We start from the raw sequence: 14440 nt of genomic DNA, 5'->3' as shown, positions 1-14440 counted from the left end.
CCTTAAGTACCAGAGCCACAAACCTCTTTACAAGGTGCTGATCAAATTGAAGAGTGCAAGGCTGAATGAAATGGTTGTAATGGGCCACAGGGAACGAGGAGGGAGAGCAGGTAGAAGGTGTGTTGCTAGAAGAGTCCTGGGTCCAGTGTAGCTGACACAGCTGTCTGTGCAGGTAATTCCGGTTGCATTCTGACACACCTGATGCTCTGATCTGGTTTTGGTTACCTTTTGGGGTTCACTGCTTTGGGTGTTGAAAAACAAAAGGAGAAAGCAATGTGTCGTCTACATGAACTCCTTCAATGTATATTTTTTCCTTTTAGCTATGGAAAGGGTGTACCTGTCTCTAGTGACAGCAATATCCCCTCTGTCCAGCTCCAGGAAACTCCCAAAACATGCCTGTCCCATGGGAAGATTAACATCACATCATTAATAGGAAACAATGACTTGATTGTGCCATCTTATTTTTTTCTTTGATATGCTCAGCACTCTCCTTTTGCCATTGCCTTTTGTTCTTGCTGCAGTTTGTGGGTGTAATGCTAATGAAAACCAGTTTCTCTTGGGCCCAGTGCCTGTGTTCCTGTTGGTGGCATTCACTGCTGCTGGGAAGTGCTGGGACTTTGGCACCAGAGGGCTCAGTGTGAAGCACAAACATGTTCTGCTGCCTGTACAGAGCTCTATGAGCAAACAAATAAGTTTGGGAGCAGCCCCTGTGCAATCCTTGCAGACAGGCTGTCCATGCTGATGGAGGCTCTGGAGGGAGAAGGGTGGGATTGGAAGGAGATGCTGGAACAGCAGGATCTGGGTTTGTCCATTTGGGAGGACTTGAATTGTGCAAAGTGTTGTTTTGCTGCAGTGTAATGTAGCAAGGGGAAATAAAGACAGCAATGGGGACTGACTGTGGGTGGTGGAGGAGGAGCTGGAGCCACAACAGGAGCACTAGAAAAGCACAGGATACTGTTGTGTGATTTTGCTGACCCTTTGTGCCAGTTTTCTTAATGGTTTTCTCTCTGCAAAGGCTTTGAGGATGAGCAGGTGTGTGTCGGTGTCCTATTCTTTCACTTACAATCCCACTCCTCCTCTTGCTGTTTCAAACTTGGAGTTTAATTCTGAAAGGATTTTTGTAAATGTGGAAGTATTGACTCTTATCAGTTAGTCTTGTACTTTGAATGAGGATCAGGATCCCTGTCCTCAGCTTAAGGGATCAGATCCTCAGAGGAGGGCACAGACAAGTGCCAAACACAGACTTTGAACACAGGGATCTGTTTCAGATTAAACAAATCCCAGCTCTCTACTTTCAACCAAGGTTTTAAGGATTTTTTTTCTGTGATCCCACCCCTCCTTTCAAGGTCAGGCTTTTTAGGAATGAACAAACGAGTACTATGGATGTATTCACAGTATGAAGGTGTTAGACCAATCTACAACCAGCTTATCCAGCTGTGAAAAAATGTTTAGACTCAGGTTCTTCTTTTGAAAGGCTTTCAAGGAGCTTTTATGTTGCAAAAGTTACTTACTTGGTTGTAATTGGGCCTGATTTCCACACTGCATGGATAGCAAATGCCAGATTCCATCAAGTCAGTCTAATTTAAGAGAGATAGATTCCATGGATATTTTTGTACCTTTCCTCTTTCCTCCCCCTGGGAATGCTGGAAACTACTGTCTTCTCATTGGTGGTGATCAGCTCAGGAGTCAGGAGGAACAGCAAAAGATTTCAGTGCATGGCAGAATGTCTGTAAAAGCAAAGCACTTCAAAGGAGGGAACCTCCCTTTTATTTCTGAGCACTCAGTCATGGACTAACTTCTTTCATTTTCATGATGAAGACAATTATGGTTCAGGTCAACCATATTTACTGTTTGCTTCAGTTGGAATGTGTCACCAGCAGTCAGAGGAGATGGGGAGTGGGTGTAAATCAGAGGGACTTTATGGTGGTAAATGATCCTTGTGCCTCCTCACCCCTTTCCCCTTATGCTCATACAACAGACATGTAGGCACAGAGGTCAGGATTAATTTATTTCTGATACCACCTGCCTGGTCAGCGTTTTCTGTGTTTGTTTCTGCCTCTGTTACATCCTGCATTATACTGGGGATGATGTACAGGGTGGTACAAATGAGTCAATGTGTGTAATAGGTGAGAGGTCTCATCTTCAGGGCCCCTTCTGCAGTAGCTGCAGCAGTTGGAAAGTCCTCTTGAATGGGGTTGGGGTTTGGAAGAGAAGAGAAGAGGAATGGTCTCATGGCTGAAGAAGCTGAATGTTGTTCTGGGGAGCTGATTCCCTCCTTTCTCTGCAGAAGAGTTGCTGTGCTTCATGTTATTTTGCTTCCAATTCCAGTAGGGAGAGCTTTTCCCTTTACCCCTGTAACCTCAGTGGCTGCAGAAGGGTAAGGTAAAATCTCATGCAGTGTCCTTTGCATTGAAGAAAGCTCAGCCCCCAGATAATGCTGTTTGAAGGGTGAACTCTGCACACAACAAAGCAAGCAAAGCACAGTAAAATGTGCTTGGCTGCAGAACTTGCTGAAGACTGAAGCTGTTGTGTGGACTGAACTGTGTTTTCCTCCTAAGGTAAAGATTCCTCTGGGACTAAACTCCCTCCAGCAGGCCCTGATAATCCACTTTGTGTGGGAAAACTTAAGACTGTTGTTGGCAAATGTGTATCTGAAGTGCACTAAGCACAGAACGTATTGCCCCCCTGGGGAAGGGTTATGCTATTGGGAGCTTCCTAGATAAATTGTCCCATCTTACTCTGTGAGCCAGAACTTATTTTTATGGCCACTTTGTTCAGACTCTTATTGTGGGGGTGGAATGGTGGTGTGTGCACAGAGACTGGAGTTCCTTCCAATCTTTGTCTGACCAACACAGCGGAGTGGGAGACCTGGAACTTGTCTTGTTCTTGTTCGTGCCTCTGGCTCTCTGCTGCTTCAAATGGTGCTGCTGTCTGGCTTCAGAAACACCAGCAGCCTCCCAGTTTTATTCATTTCCCAAAATGAATGGGCTGTTACGAAGATTTTTCTCCTTTTTTTCACAGGAGTCAGGGTAACCTCTGTTAGTGACTCTGAAGTGCTCAGTGGGAGTAAGGCATGCGTAAAACATCAATATTGACAACAAGATTACTGTGGCTTGTCATGTCTTCTGACTTGCAGACCTCTTAAAACTTTGTAATAGAAGAGCAGAGTCTGCTTTGAACTGAGCCCTCCTGTCATAAGCTTGTGTACAGCCTCCCCCCTGCCTCTGCCAGGTGGTCTTTGATGGATTCCTGAGCAATGGTCCATCAATCTACAGGCCTGAATCAATCCATCAACTCTGAACATTCCAATATTGTGGAGGCTGCTGGTTACAATTGAATTTTGTAGCTGGCTCTTTGCTGGACAAAGAGCTGGATGACAGCCTTGATCCTAAAACGCAGTTACCTGGGGAGAGCATGAATAGGGCCAAGAACAGGAGAAACTTAAACCCAGCTTGGCTTTCATCTGAGCTTTCCAGGAACACGGGATGGGATTGTTTCCTCTTTAGCCAGGTCACAGCAGTAAGGGGTAACCTGGTCACAGCCAACTGAATTAGCTGGTAAACTTGATCCTGATGAGAGAGAGTCAAAGCACATTCAGAGTGGGAATAAGAAGAGAATAATACAGTTTTGTAGAACTGGATTGTTCAGGATGAGATACCCCAGAGATCCTGGCAGCCTTTGAATCTGGAGTTCTGGGCATGTAAAGGGCAACTTCTGCTCGTGGTCTCAGGGGAATACATAAGTAACTAACCCCTCCTAATGCTGGGCTCCAGCACACAGTGTGTGAATTGCTGCTCTGGCAAAGCAAATGGGATGCTCTACTATTTATACAGAGAAAAGGGCACAGTTTGCTTTCATTGAGTCAGAACGGCAACTTTTTCCCAGTGAAAGTCAGTGACCTCCTGATTTTATTGAAATTCCTCTCTAAGATTGCAGGGAAATTGATAGCTCTAGTGAAAAATGTTATGAGGAAACTTGGGGAAATCTATCTAGCTATCAAAACACTCCTACTGTTTTGTGTGCCCTAAATGTTGATCTCTGCTAAGTATAACACACAGTGTGTTATCCTTATGGAAACAAAAAGATAATTCAGTGCAGTTGTTTACACAGGACAAACCTTTAGGGCAAGTCACAAGCATCAGAAATGCCATCCTTACTGAGACTTCTGGGATATTTATTGAGAGTGGGCAGGGTCAGTTTGTGACCAAACATGCAACAGGTGCTGATGAAACAGTCCTGCATAATAACTGTTCCTCCCCCTCCCATAAATACTTCTCTTCCTTCTGGCTTGGCCAGGTAAGTCTGGGTGGTTTGAGCTTTTGTGTTGTTTGATTTGCAATCCCTTCTCCAGTGAAATGAAACTCCTTACAGCCAGTTGGCTTTTTTCTTGCAAACCACCTCAAATGTCCTCCAGGGACCCCCAGCAGACAGAGAAGCTTGGGTCGAATGCAGCAGTTTGGACTAGGAAAAAGGCAGATACTCCTTTTGGGGATGGCTCTGTGTGTTGTAGTGTGAGTATTTCTAAGTATTCACAGTGGATGAATAGGTGGAGGGATCCCTTACACATCCCTGGAGTATGTGGGCTCAGGGACCACGGCTGGGCAGATCCAGATGGTGAGGAGGGGGAGGAGGAGGAAGCTTTGCTGTCAGTGCCTTCCCATCTGTGAAATGATTGCTCTGATCTAACTTGGACTTGAACTCTGATATGTGAGTACATGACTCTTCTGGAACCTACAGTATTTTAGCTGGAGTATCTGTTACCTTACACTTCTCCACCCTCTGCAGTCCCTTTCCCCTCTCACTGTTGGATGAGAGGCTGTACAGGCATCCAAAATCTCCAGGGGATGAATTCTGCATCCAAGTAAACTTCTGATGAGGGGCACAGAAGGTTCAGAAAGTCAGTGGGGTGCAAATGGGGCTTCCTCTCTGGCATCAGAATCAAACTGCAGCTCCAACTCTCTGTGTAAGTCCAGCTTCCCCTTGAGATCCCTTGGCCTGAGCCCTGTGAGGTGAGGATTTCTTGTCTTCTCCAGTGTCCAAGTGCCTGAAGCCATCACGGCTCTTGCTGAGTCAGCAGAGAGCAGGCAACTCCCTCCTAGCATCTGCTGAGGAAGGAGTGTGTTTAAGCCCTGAATAGTTTTCAGAGTATGTCTAAATGGAAATAAACTATTGATTTTATTGTTCCATTTAGCTGAAAGGTGCACAGTAACATTCTGAACCTACACAATAATTATAATTGGATATCTGCTGGCATCAACACCCATATCCCCTCAGCTGTGATCAGGACACAAGATCTTGCTCTGCAGCCCCAGAGAGAAACTGTCTAAATCAGTAGCTTGTGGGCCATGGTCTGCAGATCCTCTGTTGCCTGTGAAAGTGTTCCAAGAATTAAATAGGCTGTGAGAGGAGGGTGTCCCTCTGGAAAGGGTTGGGGGAAATGCCCCAAGTGAATCTTCTCTGTAAGTGAGGACCAATTCCATGAGACACGGTGGGACATCATGCTAAATATGCTGGTGATGAGCACACATGAGATCCCACAGACCCAGCCCTCAAGGAGCTGCTGCTTGGACCACTTTACTCCCTTGGTTGGAATATTCTGTTTGAATAAGCAGCAATATATTCTCTGCCATCCTGGATGTGTGCCAGTGAAAGTCCTAAACCTTCCTTCCTAGCATCTGTATATAATATAAAGGGTCATTTATAATCTCTGTAAGCCATGATGAGGCCTTTCGTCACATTGTCTGAAGCCTGCTTGCATTTTGCAGACTGTTCTTGCTGACTTTTGGCTTGCAAAGAGAAATCTTGGGGTGCTTTTGTCTCTCTTTGTCATAATCACTGTGCTATTATATCTGCAGTGAGTTCCAAGCTGTATATCCTAATGCATCCTTGGTCAGTTGTGTTCCTGTCATGGACAAACCCTGTGAGTAAGGCTTGGAGAGATGAAGTGGCTGATTTCACTGTGTGTGCATGTGAAATGAAAGAGGAAACTTTCCTTTGAATGGTCACACTTCCAGTCTTTAGCTCCTGTCTTTGCTTCTGGTTTTGCTCCCTAAACTTTGTCTGGAAGTTGTGTTGAGCCCATTAAGGGATCTGATGACTTCATGTGCTCTGAAGCTTCATTAACCTTCTCTTTCCCCCTGTTTTGCTCTTTGGTTCCATGTTGTAGGAGTCATTAGAGACTTTTGGGTATCATGGTGCCTGATCCCTGTATATACACCACAGATCCTCCACAAATCTGAGAACTGGTTCTGTAAGACCTCCCTGCCCACTTGGGATCACCTCAGATGTGACTGATGAGGAACCCCAAGGGGGTTTATGGTGAGCAGGAGAAGCTGCAGGGCTCGTGTCCCTGGGCCCACAGCCCCCTCTGCCTGGGTGCCCCACATACCCAGCCAGCTGCAGCTGAAGGGTCAGTGAGCAGCTCCCTGGCCCTGCTGTGGTCTGTGGTATTGGCTCAGCCTCTGGCATGTGTGCTCCTATTGATGGAAATGGGAGCTACCCAGAGAGCAGGGGCTCCTGCAGAGATGGGAGGGGAATCCAAACAGGGGAAAAAAAATAAAGGCTGTAAATGGCAGATCCTGGGGAAATTGAGCTGGTTTGGGGAAGGGGATGTGCAGGTGCATTTCCACTGTGTAAGCAGTTTGTTTTCTGTGTGCAAGGCCAGGGAGTCACTGTGGTACTTGGAGAAGGGATCAGATGTACTGGGGGTCTTGCCTTGGGAGGGATGAGGAGCCAGGACTCTGCTTCAGCAGGGAATGCTCACATAAGAACTCTGTGTGTTTTGGAGCACAGGCTGGTGGCTCCACTTCCCACTAATGAACTCAGTTCTTACTCCCATCAGTAGGAAAGTGGGTCTCAAATCTATTACAACTATGCTGAGGTACCAAAGCACCACAAAACATTCCATACCAAGGCATTCACAAAAAACATGAACCAGTATTAGACAAATATGAAAGTAAAAATGAAAGTGTCCTTTTTTTACCCCTCAAGCATGTCAGTGGAACCTAAAAGCCTTTTTTTTTTTTTTCCAGATAAAGCCTCTGAGGGGTCTAGGTCCTGATTCCTCGGTCTGACTCTGTAGCTCCTTCTCTCTCACCTTGCAGTGAGGAGGTCTGTCTCTTGTTTTCTCGTGACACGACCTGAGATGCTTGTCCTTCCCTCCCCTGGGTTTTCCCTTGTTCACTTTCAGACTGTAACCTCACCAGGACAGCCACAGGACTTGTCCAGCACCCAGCTGGTTCAAGCCCTGCTGCCCATGAGCTTCCACCACACCAGAGAGCAGAATTTTCTAACTCTGCTGTTGTTCAGAATGGTGGGAGGCTGGAGAAGGGATACCATAATGAGCAGGATAAATTAGGACCAGGACAATGGGAACTGATTATCAGGAGATTTGGAAGACTTTCTTTTCTTTTTTTTTTTTCTGAAATCCTATTGTTTCTGATAAGTAGCAGAACTAAATTATGCACTGTGAAACTCTGCCCTCTGAGGACCAACAAGAGGCGTTGCTGGATCTCTTGTGGCTCGGGTTGGCAGAGGCTGGGAATCTTTCAGCAGCTATTGGGGGGAGAGGGTGGGGAGAGGAACGAAGACTGCAAGTTAGCCTGGCTGTGACTGGCAGAAGAAAGAACCCCACCCCCAAATACTTGGTCTGGTGTTGCTGTCCCTGGGTCCAGCTCGTTGTTTCCCTGGGGCTGACTCTGTCCCTTGTCCCTGCAGGCACTGGTGTCACTACACAGTCACACGGACGGTCTCGTGCCAGGTGCAGAACGGCTCGGAGACGGTGATCCAGAGGGTGTACCAGAGCTGCCGCTGGCCAGGACCCTGTGCCAACTTAGTGAGGTAAAAACCTTCATGTCTCGTGCTGCCCAAATCCTCCTGCCCTTCCCATTCGGTTGGGAAGTGCTGCAGGGAGGGTTGAGATTGTGGGGATGTAATAAGGGGTGCCACTGGTCGTAACTGCAGAGTAACCACGTGTGGAGGTAAGTGTAGCATTGCTGCTGAATTTAGGAGCTCTCTAAACACAGACACACCCTCTAGTTTAGAAAGGAGACATTGTTTATTCTATGCAAAGTAGAGGTTTCCACAAATGAAGTACACAGTTATTTTTTATACAGTAAAATTTACATGAACTCTTATATATATTCTTCATCTCCCTAATGCATATTTATTTGGTTGATGTAATCTTACACAACGCTTGAAACACAAAGTTCTTGTTCTCATTAAGCACTTCTGTTGTACAAGTTATCTGCCATCACTTATGTTTACAAGAGGTGACAAATTTCAGCCTGGGGACAGATAATTCAACTTGAAGACATCAGGATTAGGACAAACTGTGTCCAACAGTTTGTGCTTCTCCACAGAGGAGCCTGCTAGTCAGACATGACAGTCAATAAATGTTCAGTGTGACTGCACAGGGTTAGCAGGGATGCTGGATAAGTTGTTCTGTGAGACTTGGTGGTATCAAGTCCTCACACTCAGGATTTAGGGCTAATATTGATCCCATACCCTGGAAAGCTGGGATCAAATTCCCCACAGCTGGTATTGGACAAAGGTGATGTGCCCTGTGTTTTCAGAGGGGAATTTCCTTAGATTTTCCTGTACCTCAGTATCATTTAAAGCCTGCTTTGGCTTTTAGTCATTTATAGTCTCGGAACCCACATACATTTAAGAAGTTAAAAAACCAAGTGTAAAGTAGCTGTCCCCAGCTACCACCTTCAAGTAAAGCTGAGCTTTGCCTTCTGTGAAAGCATCCTCAGAGCAGAGCAGTGTTACCCACCCAGCTGGGAACTGGGGCAGAAAAGCCATTGTGCTCTGCATTTGCACCTAACCTCTAAAACTAATTCCCACATAGACAAGCCATAACTGAGCTCTTAAAGCTCAGATATTTTATTGTTATTGTTCCCAATTCACCCACAGGGCACTGTTTGAGCTCCTCCTGTGGTTGATAACCTGGCCAGGATGTGACTGAGCTGCAGCCTGAGATCGACACTCCCAATCTGGTCTTGTGACACTTCATCTGGAATTCACATTTTGCATGTGGCTGTTACCACAGCTGGTTCTCCAGTTTCCTCTTGGCCAGTGGTCAGTCTCAGCTCTTTCACATGTAATGTATCTGCTTTGGTGTCTCTTTGGTCTTTATGCAAGGCTGTGGTTGAAACACTTAATATTTTACATTGTCATGGCCAAACTTCTGTTGAAGCTTTTTAATTTCCCAGACATTTTACACACATAATTGTCACTAGGAACTTGTGAGCTTTCACCTTGTCTCCCAAACTTGCCAAAAGTCTTGCTTAATTTTCCTTGTTAACATAACTGTAGTTTCATAAGTACCAAACAATTGATCATGTTACTAGTAGAAATTCTTTCTGTGGGCTCCTGCAGTTGCTCCTATACATTGATCCTTACATTAATCCTGAGACTTGAGGAGTGTGTGCTGTTGGGACATTGTTGTTCATGGAACATTTTCAGTTTCAAATATAGCTGGGTTTGTCTGCCTGTTGAGTCCAATTGTTTGAAGACAATACAGAACAGCAGCAGACATCTCAATTTTTCTTTCTGTGTGAAAATATCATGGAAAGAAGCTGAGGTTATTGGTATTTAAGGCCTCAGCTGGTGGTGAAAGCTCAGCTAACAGGAGCTGCATTGCTGGAGGATGATCACAAACCTGCCAGGAGAGATGGGAGGACATGAATGCTCTGCTCCTTCTGAGTTGGGAGGAAATGCAAGTGAAGCAAATGGAATCCTTCCAAGGAAAAACCTGTAATGTCTGTCTTCTAATCTCACATCCTATGGCATTCTTCTTGACCCTGGACCTCTTTCCCAAGGACCTTCAGAAAGCTCCTGACAATGCTGGAGCCCACCCAGTTATCCAAAGAGGTAATGCAGGTTCCTGATAATTCCCCTCCTGCCACTGCCTGAGAGGGAGAGCCCCAGGAACAAGTAACAAGTTGAAGCCATTGAGTTCCTGAGAGTTGTGGGGGTTGCTGGATAAGTTTTCCCCATCCCAGACATCTTTTATAGGTGGTTGGTTGTTTTCAGCAGAGCACCTGACTTTGAGAACAGACTGGAAAACAGCTGCTGAAAGTGATGGACCTTGAGATGTGTAACTACTGTGGGCAACATTTGCTTACTCTGGGTCATGTTGTGGGTTGAGGTCTTGTTTCCTGCTCCTACCCAGCAGCCTGTCACTAGGATGTAGCCAGCCCATAGGGAAGCATGGACTGGCTTTCAGAGTCAAGCTGAAGTTAAAACTACCTTATTTTAAAATACTTCCTCCCTCCTCTTTCACCAAAATGAATATTGTGTCTTTAGGAAACACCAATCCCTCTCCTGGTTCAGGTGAGCCTCATCTCCTGCTTTCAGATGAAAACTCCCAAGGACAAGAATGACAGTTCCCAAAGTCAGAAGGTAGGGTAGTGCCTCTTCTATTCAGCACCTCACTTGCTGGTGCAGTTCCTTGCAAGTTATACTTATTTTCCTTATTCTTCTGGTAAGAAACTGGCTTTGAAGGGGCTTGTAAACTTTTATCAGTCACAATGCTGCACAATTTCCTTTGACAGGGCTCTGCAAATCCCTGCAGAACATGAGCAGAGCAGAACACCCAGCTTGGGTACCATACTTGTTCCTGTTTCCTCCTTACTTTCTCTGTACCAGCTCCTCCTCTGGGGTTTTCTGGGAGTTTGACTTCAGGCAAGGTCAGGCTTACTCTGAGTCTGGTAGTGTCTAAAAACCTTCATGTTCTCTATATCCCTGTGCTTGTTTAGGTCATATAAATACATCTGCTTTTCTTTTGCTAAAAATATAAACTTAAAGATCTTCTGGCCTTCTCCTATTCTTCTCCAGTGAGATTTGTGGTGCCTGAGCTTGAATTAAAGGGGAGGGCACAGTGTATGACTGTAAGCAAAGCAAAATGTCAGCAATGCACTGGCATTATTTTGGCTTTATAGCATTTCTCCCAGCTGTGATTTGAAACAAGCTGTTTTCATCTTGTTTGCAAGGGAGTCAACCATATCTGGGAGAGCTTTCCTCCTGCCAGCACCCGTTATCAGGCTGCTCACTAGCAAAAGGGATGTCAGCCAGCAAAAAAGGCCTCTCTCAGCCTGGTGGTGACAGCTGAGAGGGGCTCTGTGTTCGAGGGGCTCTGCTCATGAGCAGACATTGGCGTGGCCAGACACGGCTTTAATCTGCTTCCTGTCTCCCATTCACTCCTTGTGTTTCTTTCCCTTCTTGCACAATCTGCAGCTTGGGGTCAAGCCTTTGACAGGGAGGATCTGTGAGATCCCAGCCCAGCAGCTTGGGCTGTGTGATGTCCTTGCTGTCCATTCACTTGCTCTTGGGAAGCTGGCAGGGGAACCTCTGGAGCAGGAGTGTCGTCATCTTGGCAGGGATGGGATGAGCTGCTCTGTTCTTGCTCTCCTCCCCAGACTCTTTATTTAGCTTGGGTGCTGAGCTGCTCTGGAGCTGTCTTGGCTGGAGGCTTTCCCTCAGCAGATCTATTCTTGAACTCCCTCCATTTGTGTAGTGAAGGCTTCAGCTTCTACACCCCACAGGCTGCACCTCTGCTCTGTCACACCACGGAGTGCATGGGCAGCTCTCCAGCAGTCTGGCTGAAGCTCCTGAGGGTGTGCTTAAAACTCACATGCCATTTGTCTGTCTGGAGGAAGGGAGAAAGCTTCTAGCTTGATGTTTCAATGGCAACCTAATCTGTGGGTCTGTGCTGCCTGGATGGCTGCCTGCAGGTCCAGGAAAGCCCAACAACCCCTGTGAGCAATGACTTTGTTGCAGCAGCTGCAGGCTGAGGTTCAATCCTGTCCTGCTTGGGGCATTGCACTTCTCAATGCTCACTGAGAAGGGTGGCCTTGAAGACCAGGCAAGAATTTTGAGACCTGTACTTGCTTCCTGAGCCTCTGATCCAGCAATGCCTCCTCACCTGTAAGATGAGAGCAGTGCTGCTCTTGTCTTACTGTGGTGACTCTGAGAATAAGCAGCCTCTTGTGATACCCTACTTGGCCAAAATCAGCCTAATTCTAATTAGAGTATTTTTATAAGACTCTAGTCAGTAAGACAGTGTCTCAGGAGGGAAATGAATGGCATGAACAGCCTTGGCAGATGATGTTCTGCTACAGCTTTCAGAAGGCAAACACTCGCTGCTTCAAACGGTTGTTGCTGTGGTAATGCCCATCTCACCTTTGCCAACATGACTCCTCTACTTGGCCCATCCTAGAAAAAATTTTTTCTCATCAAGGCTGTGTGAGTTTTTATCCTGTTGTTCTTTGCTGTACTTGGTGGTCACCTCTTGGCTTTAAACACCACTTTGAAGGTGAGAGGAGTGGAAGGGAGAGAGTTCTTGCAACACAGCAAACCTGGGCTGTGATGCCCTTTCCAGTTGCCAATCACTGCATGTTTTGTCCTTGCAGTATTATAGGTGGTTTGGCTTATTATATTTTTAATATAAGAAGGTTGCACATCTTGCATGGACCATTCTTGTTTGGTGTTTCTGAATGCTGGGTTTTCTTTGTTTTGGTTTGCTTTTTTCATTTAAACTGAACTCCTTACAGCTCCTGGAGGGATTTTACAAGCCAGTTTGTAGAATAACAAAGAAGGAATTCTGCAGGCTCATCCATTTTGGTCTTCTCTGTTTTTGAAAGCTCCATTGCTACAGGGTCAGTAGAAGTTGGGGGTCTGTCACCCCAGAGATTGGCCTGTAGCTGATGTTTCTCCTAAATTTCAGAACTAGTAATGCCACAGGGAAATCCCCCTCTCTTTCTTGCTTTCCAGTCAATTGAATAATAAATCCCAGAGCTTATTCCAGTGCATTAGGATTGCTATTTGAAGTCTTGTTACACATAAACTCTTTTATGTGTTTAATTCCCTTATGACTCTACATCTTGGAGAGAAATATGCTTGGAAAAAGATGTCTGCTCTCCCATGCACATGTGGGACATAAATGCAGGATCAACAGTCCTCCTACAAACAGGCAGGAGGCTCTGGCAGTGTAGGATTAGAGCTGCAGCACAGAGGGGCATTCTCAGGTGTGGAACAATGTGCATGGCTGTGTGTGCAGGCTGGGCACAGGTGAGGGCCACCTGTGTGGTGGGTTGAGCTCAGGCTGCTGACTGAGGGCTTTTGATCTTGCTCAGACATTGTCTGAACACTTTCCTCCTCGCTGGTGGAGGTGCAGTGCTGCTCTGCAGTAGCACTGGGAGCTCATTGTTACTGGAGACAGGAGCTGATGATAGCTCTGGTGGCATAGAAATGTCTGTCTCTGTGTCCTTAGTCTTTTTCTTCCTCGAGACTGAGAGACTGTAAATTATTGCTGTTTACAGCGTGGAATGGGAGCTCTTGAGTTTGTTTCCAGGGTTTCAGTCTCTTGCTAAGTTGTGCAAATCAGGCATGTCCAGAGCTAAACAGTCTTCTTCCTCCCCTTTGGCAAAGGCAGGAGACACGTACAGTGACCTCCAGCACTCCTGCAGCTGCAGGGGTTTCATCCAGTGTCTGCAGGAGCATATTTGGAACTCCTCTGAGGAACTCGTGCCTTTGTGCTGGGGAAGCTGAGAGAGCTGGGGCTGCAGGAGCAAAGAGCACAGATCTGATTCACAGGGGCAATCCCTGGGAGAGCAAATGTTATGCAAAGGTGCTCCTTGTCCTTTGCACTGCTTAGAGGAGAAGTTGCCTTGTCTGTGTCGGAGGAGCTGCCTGGTGTAATCAGTGTGTGGGAGGCTTTGAGAGGATGGTGGGATGGTCTGTCTGGAGTGAGGGGAGTGGTGGTTGGAACCAAATCTGTTCTTGATAACTTTGAGCTTTTAACAACCACCTTTCTTTCCAAGTACTTCAAGATATGGTTACTTCACCTGACACATCTGAAATCTGATTTCAGAACACCCTGATTTTTCTATGAGGACTTTCTGGGTTTTTGGCACATCTATAAGTCAGGCATGGGTACAAAAGTTAGAGGCAGTACCACAAGCTTTGCTCTGAACTTCTTTTAATGCAGAGGTAGCACCAGCTGTAAGGAAGATGGACTGTCCCTGAAAGACAATTTACCAGTTACATGTACAGGGTTAGACCCACTGGGTTGACATGTGACTTCATTGCCATGAGAGTAGTAGGCAAAAGAAAGTTTGAATTCCTTGGTTTCCAGATTTTTTGCCAGTTAAAAAGGCAAGTTCATTCCTCTTGTTATGCTGAAACCCACTAGTAAGTGATGGTGAAACTTTCAACCTGGTACTTGAATAAAAAGGAATTAGAAGCCTCTGAAGGTCACTGAGGTCTCCTCGGGCATAAACTGCAGTGGCTGAATGAATCACAGTAACAAAACCCTCTCCTGTGATGTGGAAAGGATTTTCACGCCTTCCCTCTCATGTGGTCTTCGGGCACAAACAGCTTTGTTTGTGAGTGTCAAAGGGCAGGGGAGATCCAGAAGGGGGGAAGGCATTTCCTG

General features: G+C 46.2%; 1 protein-coding gene across 1 annotated transcript in view; it reads left to right on the top strand.

Annotated features, from left to right (window-relative positions):
* COL26A1 (collagen type XXVI alpha 1 chain) overlaps positions 1-14440 on the top strand; it is a 157696-nt gene that overhangs the window by 12819 nt on the left and 130437 nt on the right. Inside the window, exon 2 of the mRNA XM_071575250.1 lies at positions 7717-7839. Within this exon, the coding sequence (XP_071431351.1) occupies positions 7717-7839 (123 nt within the window). The remainder of the gene's footprint in view (positions 1-7716; positions 7840-14440) is intronic.

This window comes from Pithys albifrons, chromosome 21 (assembly GCF_047495875.1).
Source record: "Pithys albifrons albifrons isolate INPA30051 chromosome 21, PitAlb_v1, whole genome shotgun sequence".
In the NCBI taxonomy this organism is placed as follows: Eukaryota; Metazoa; Chordata; class Aves; order Passeriformes; family Thamnophilidae; genus Pithys; species Pithys albifrons.
This window is presented reverse-complemented; position numbering and strand designations above follow the sequence as displayed.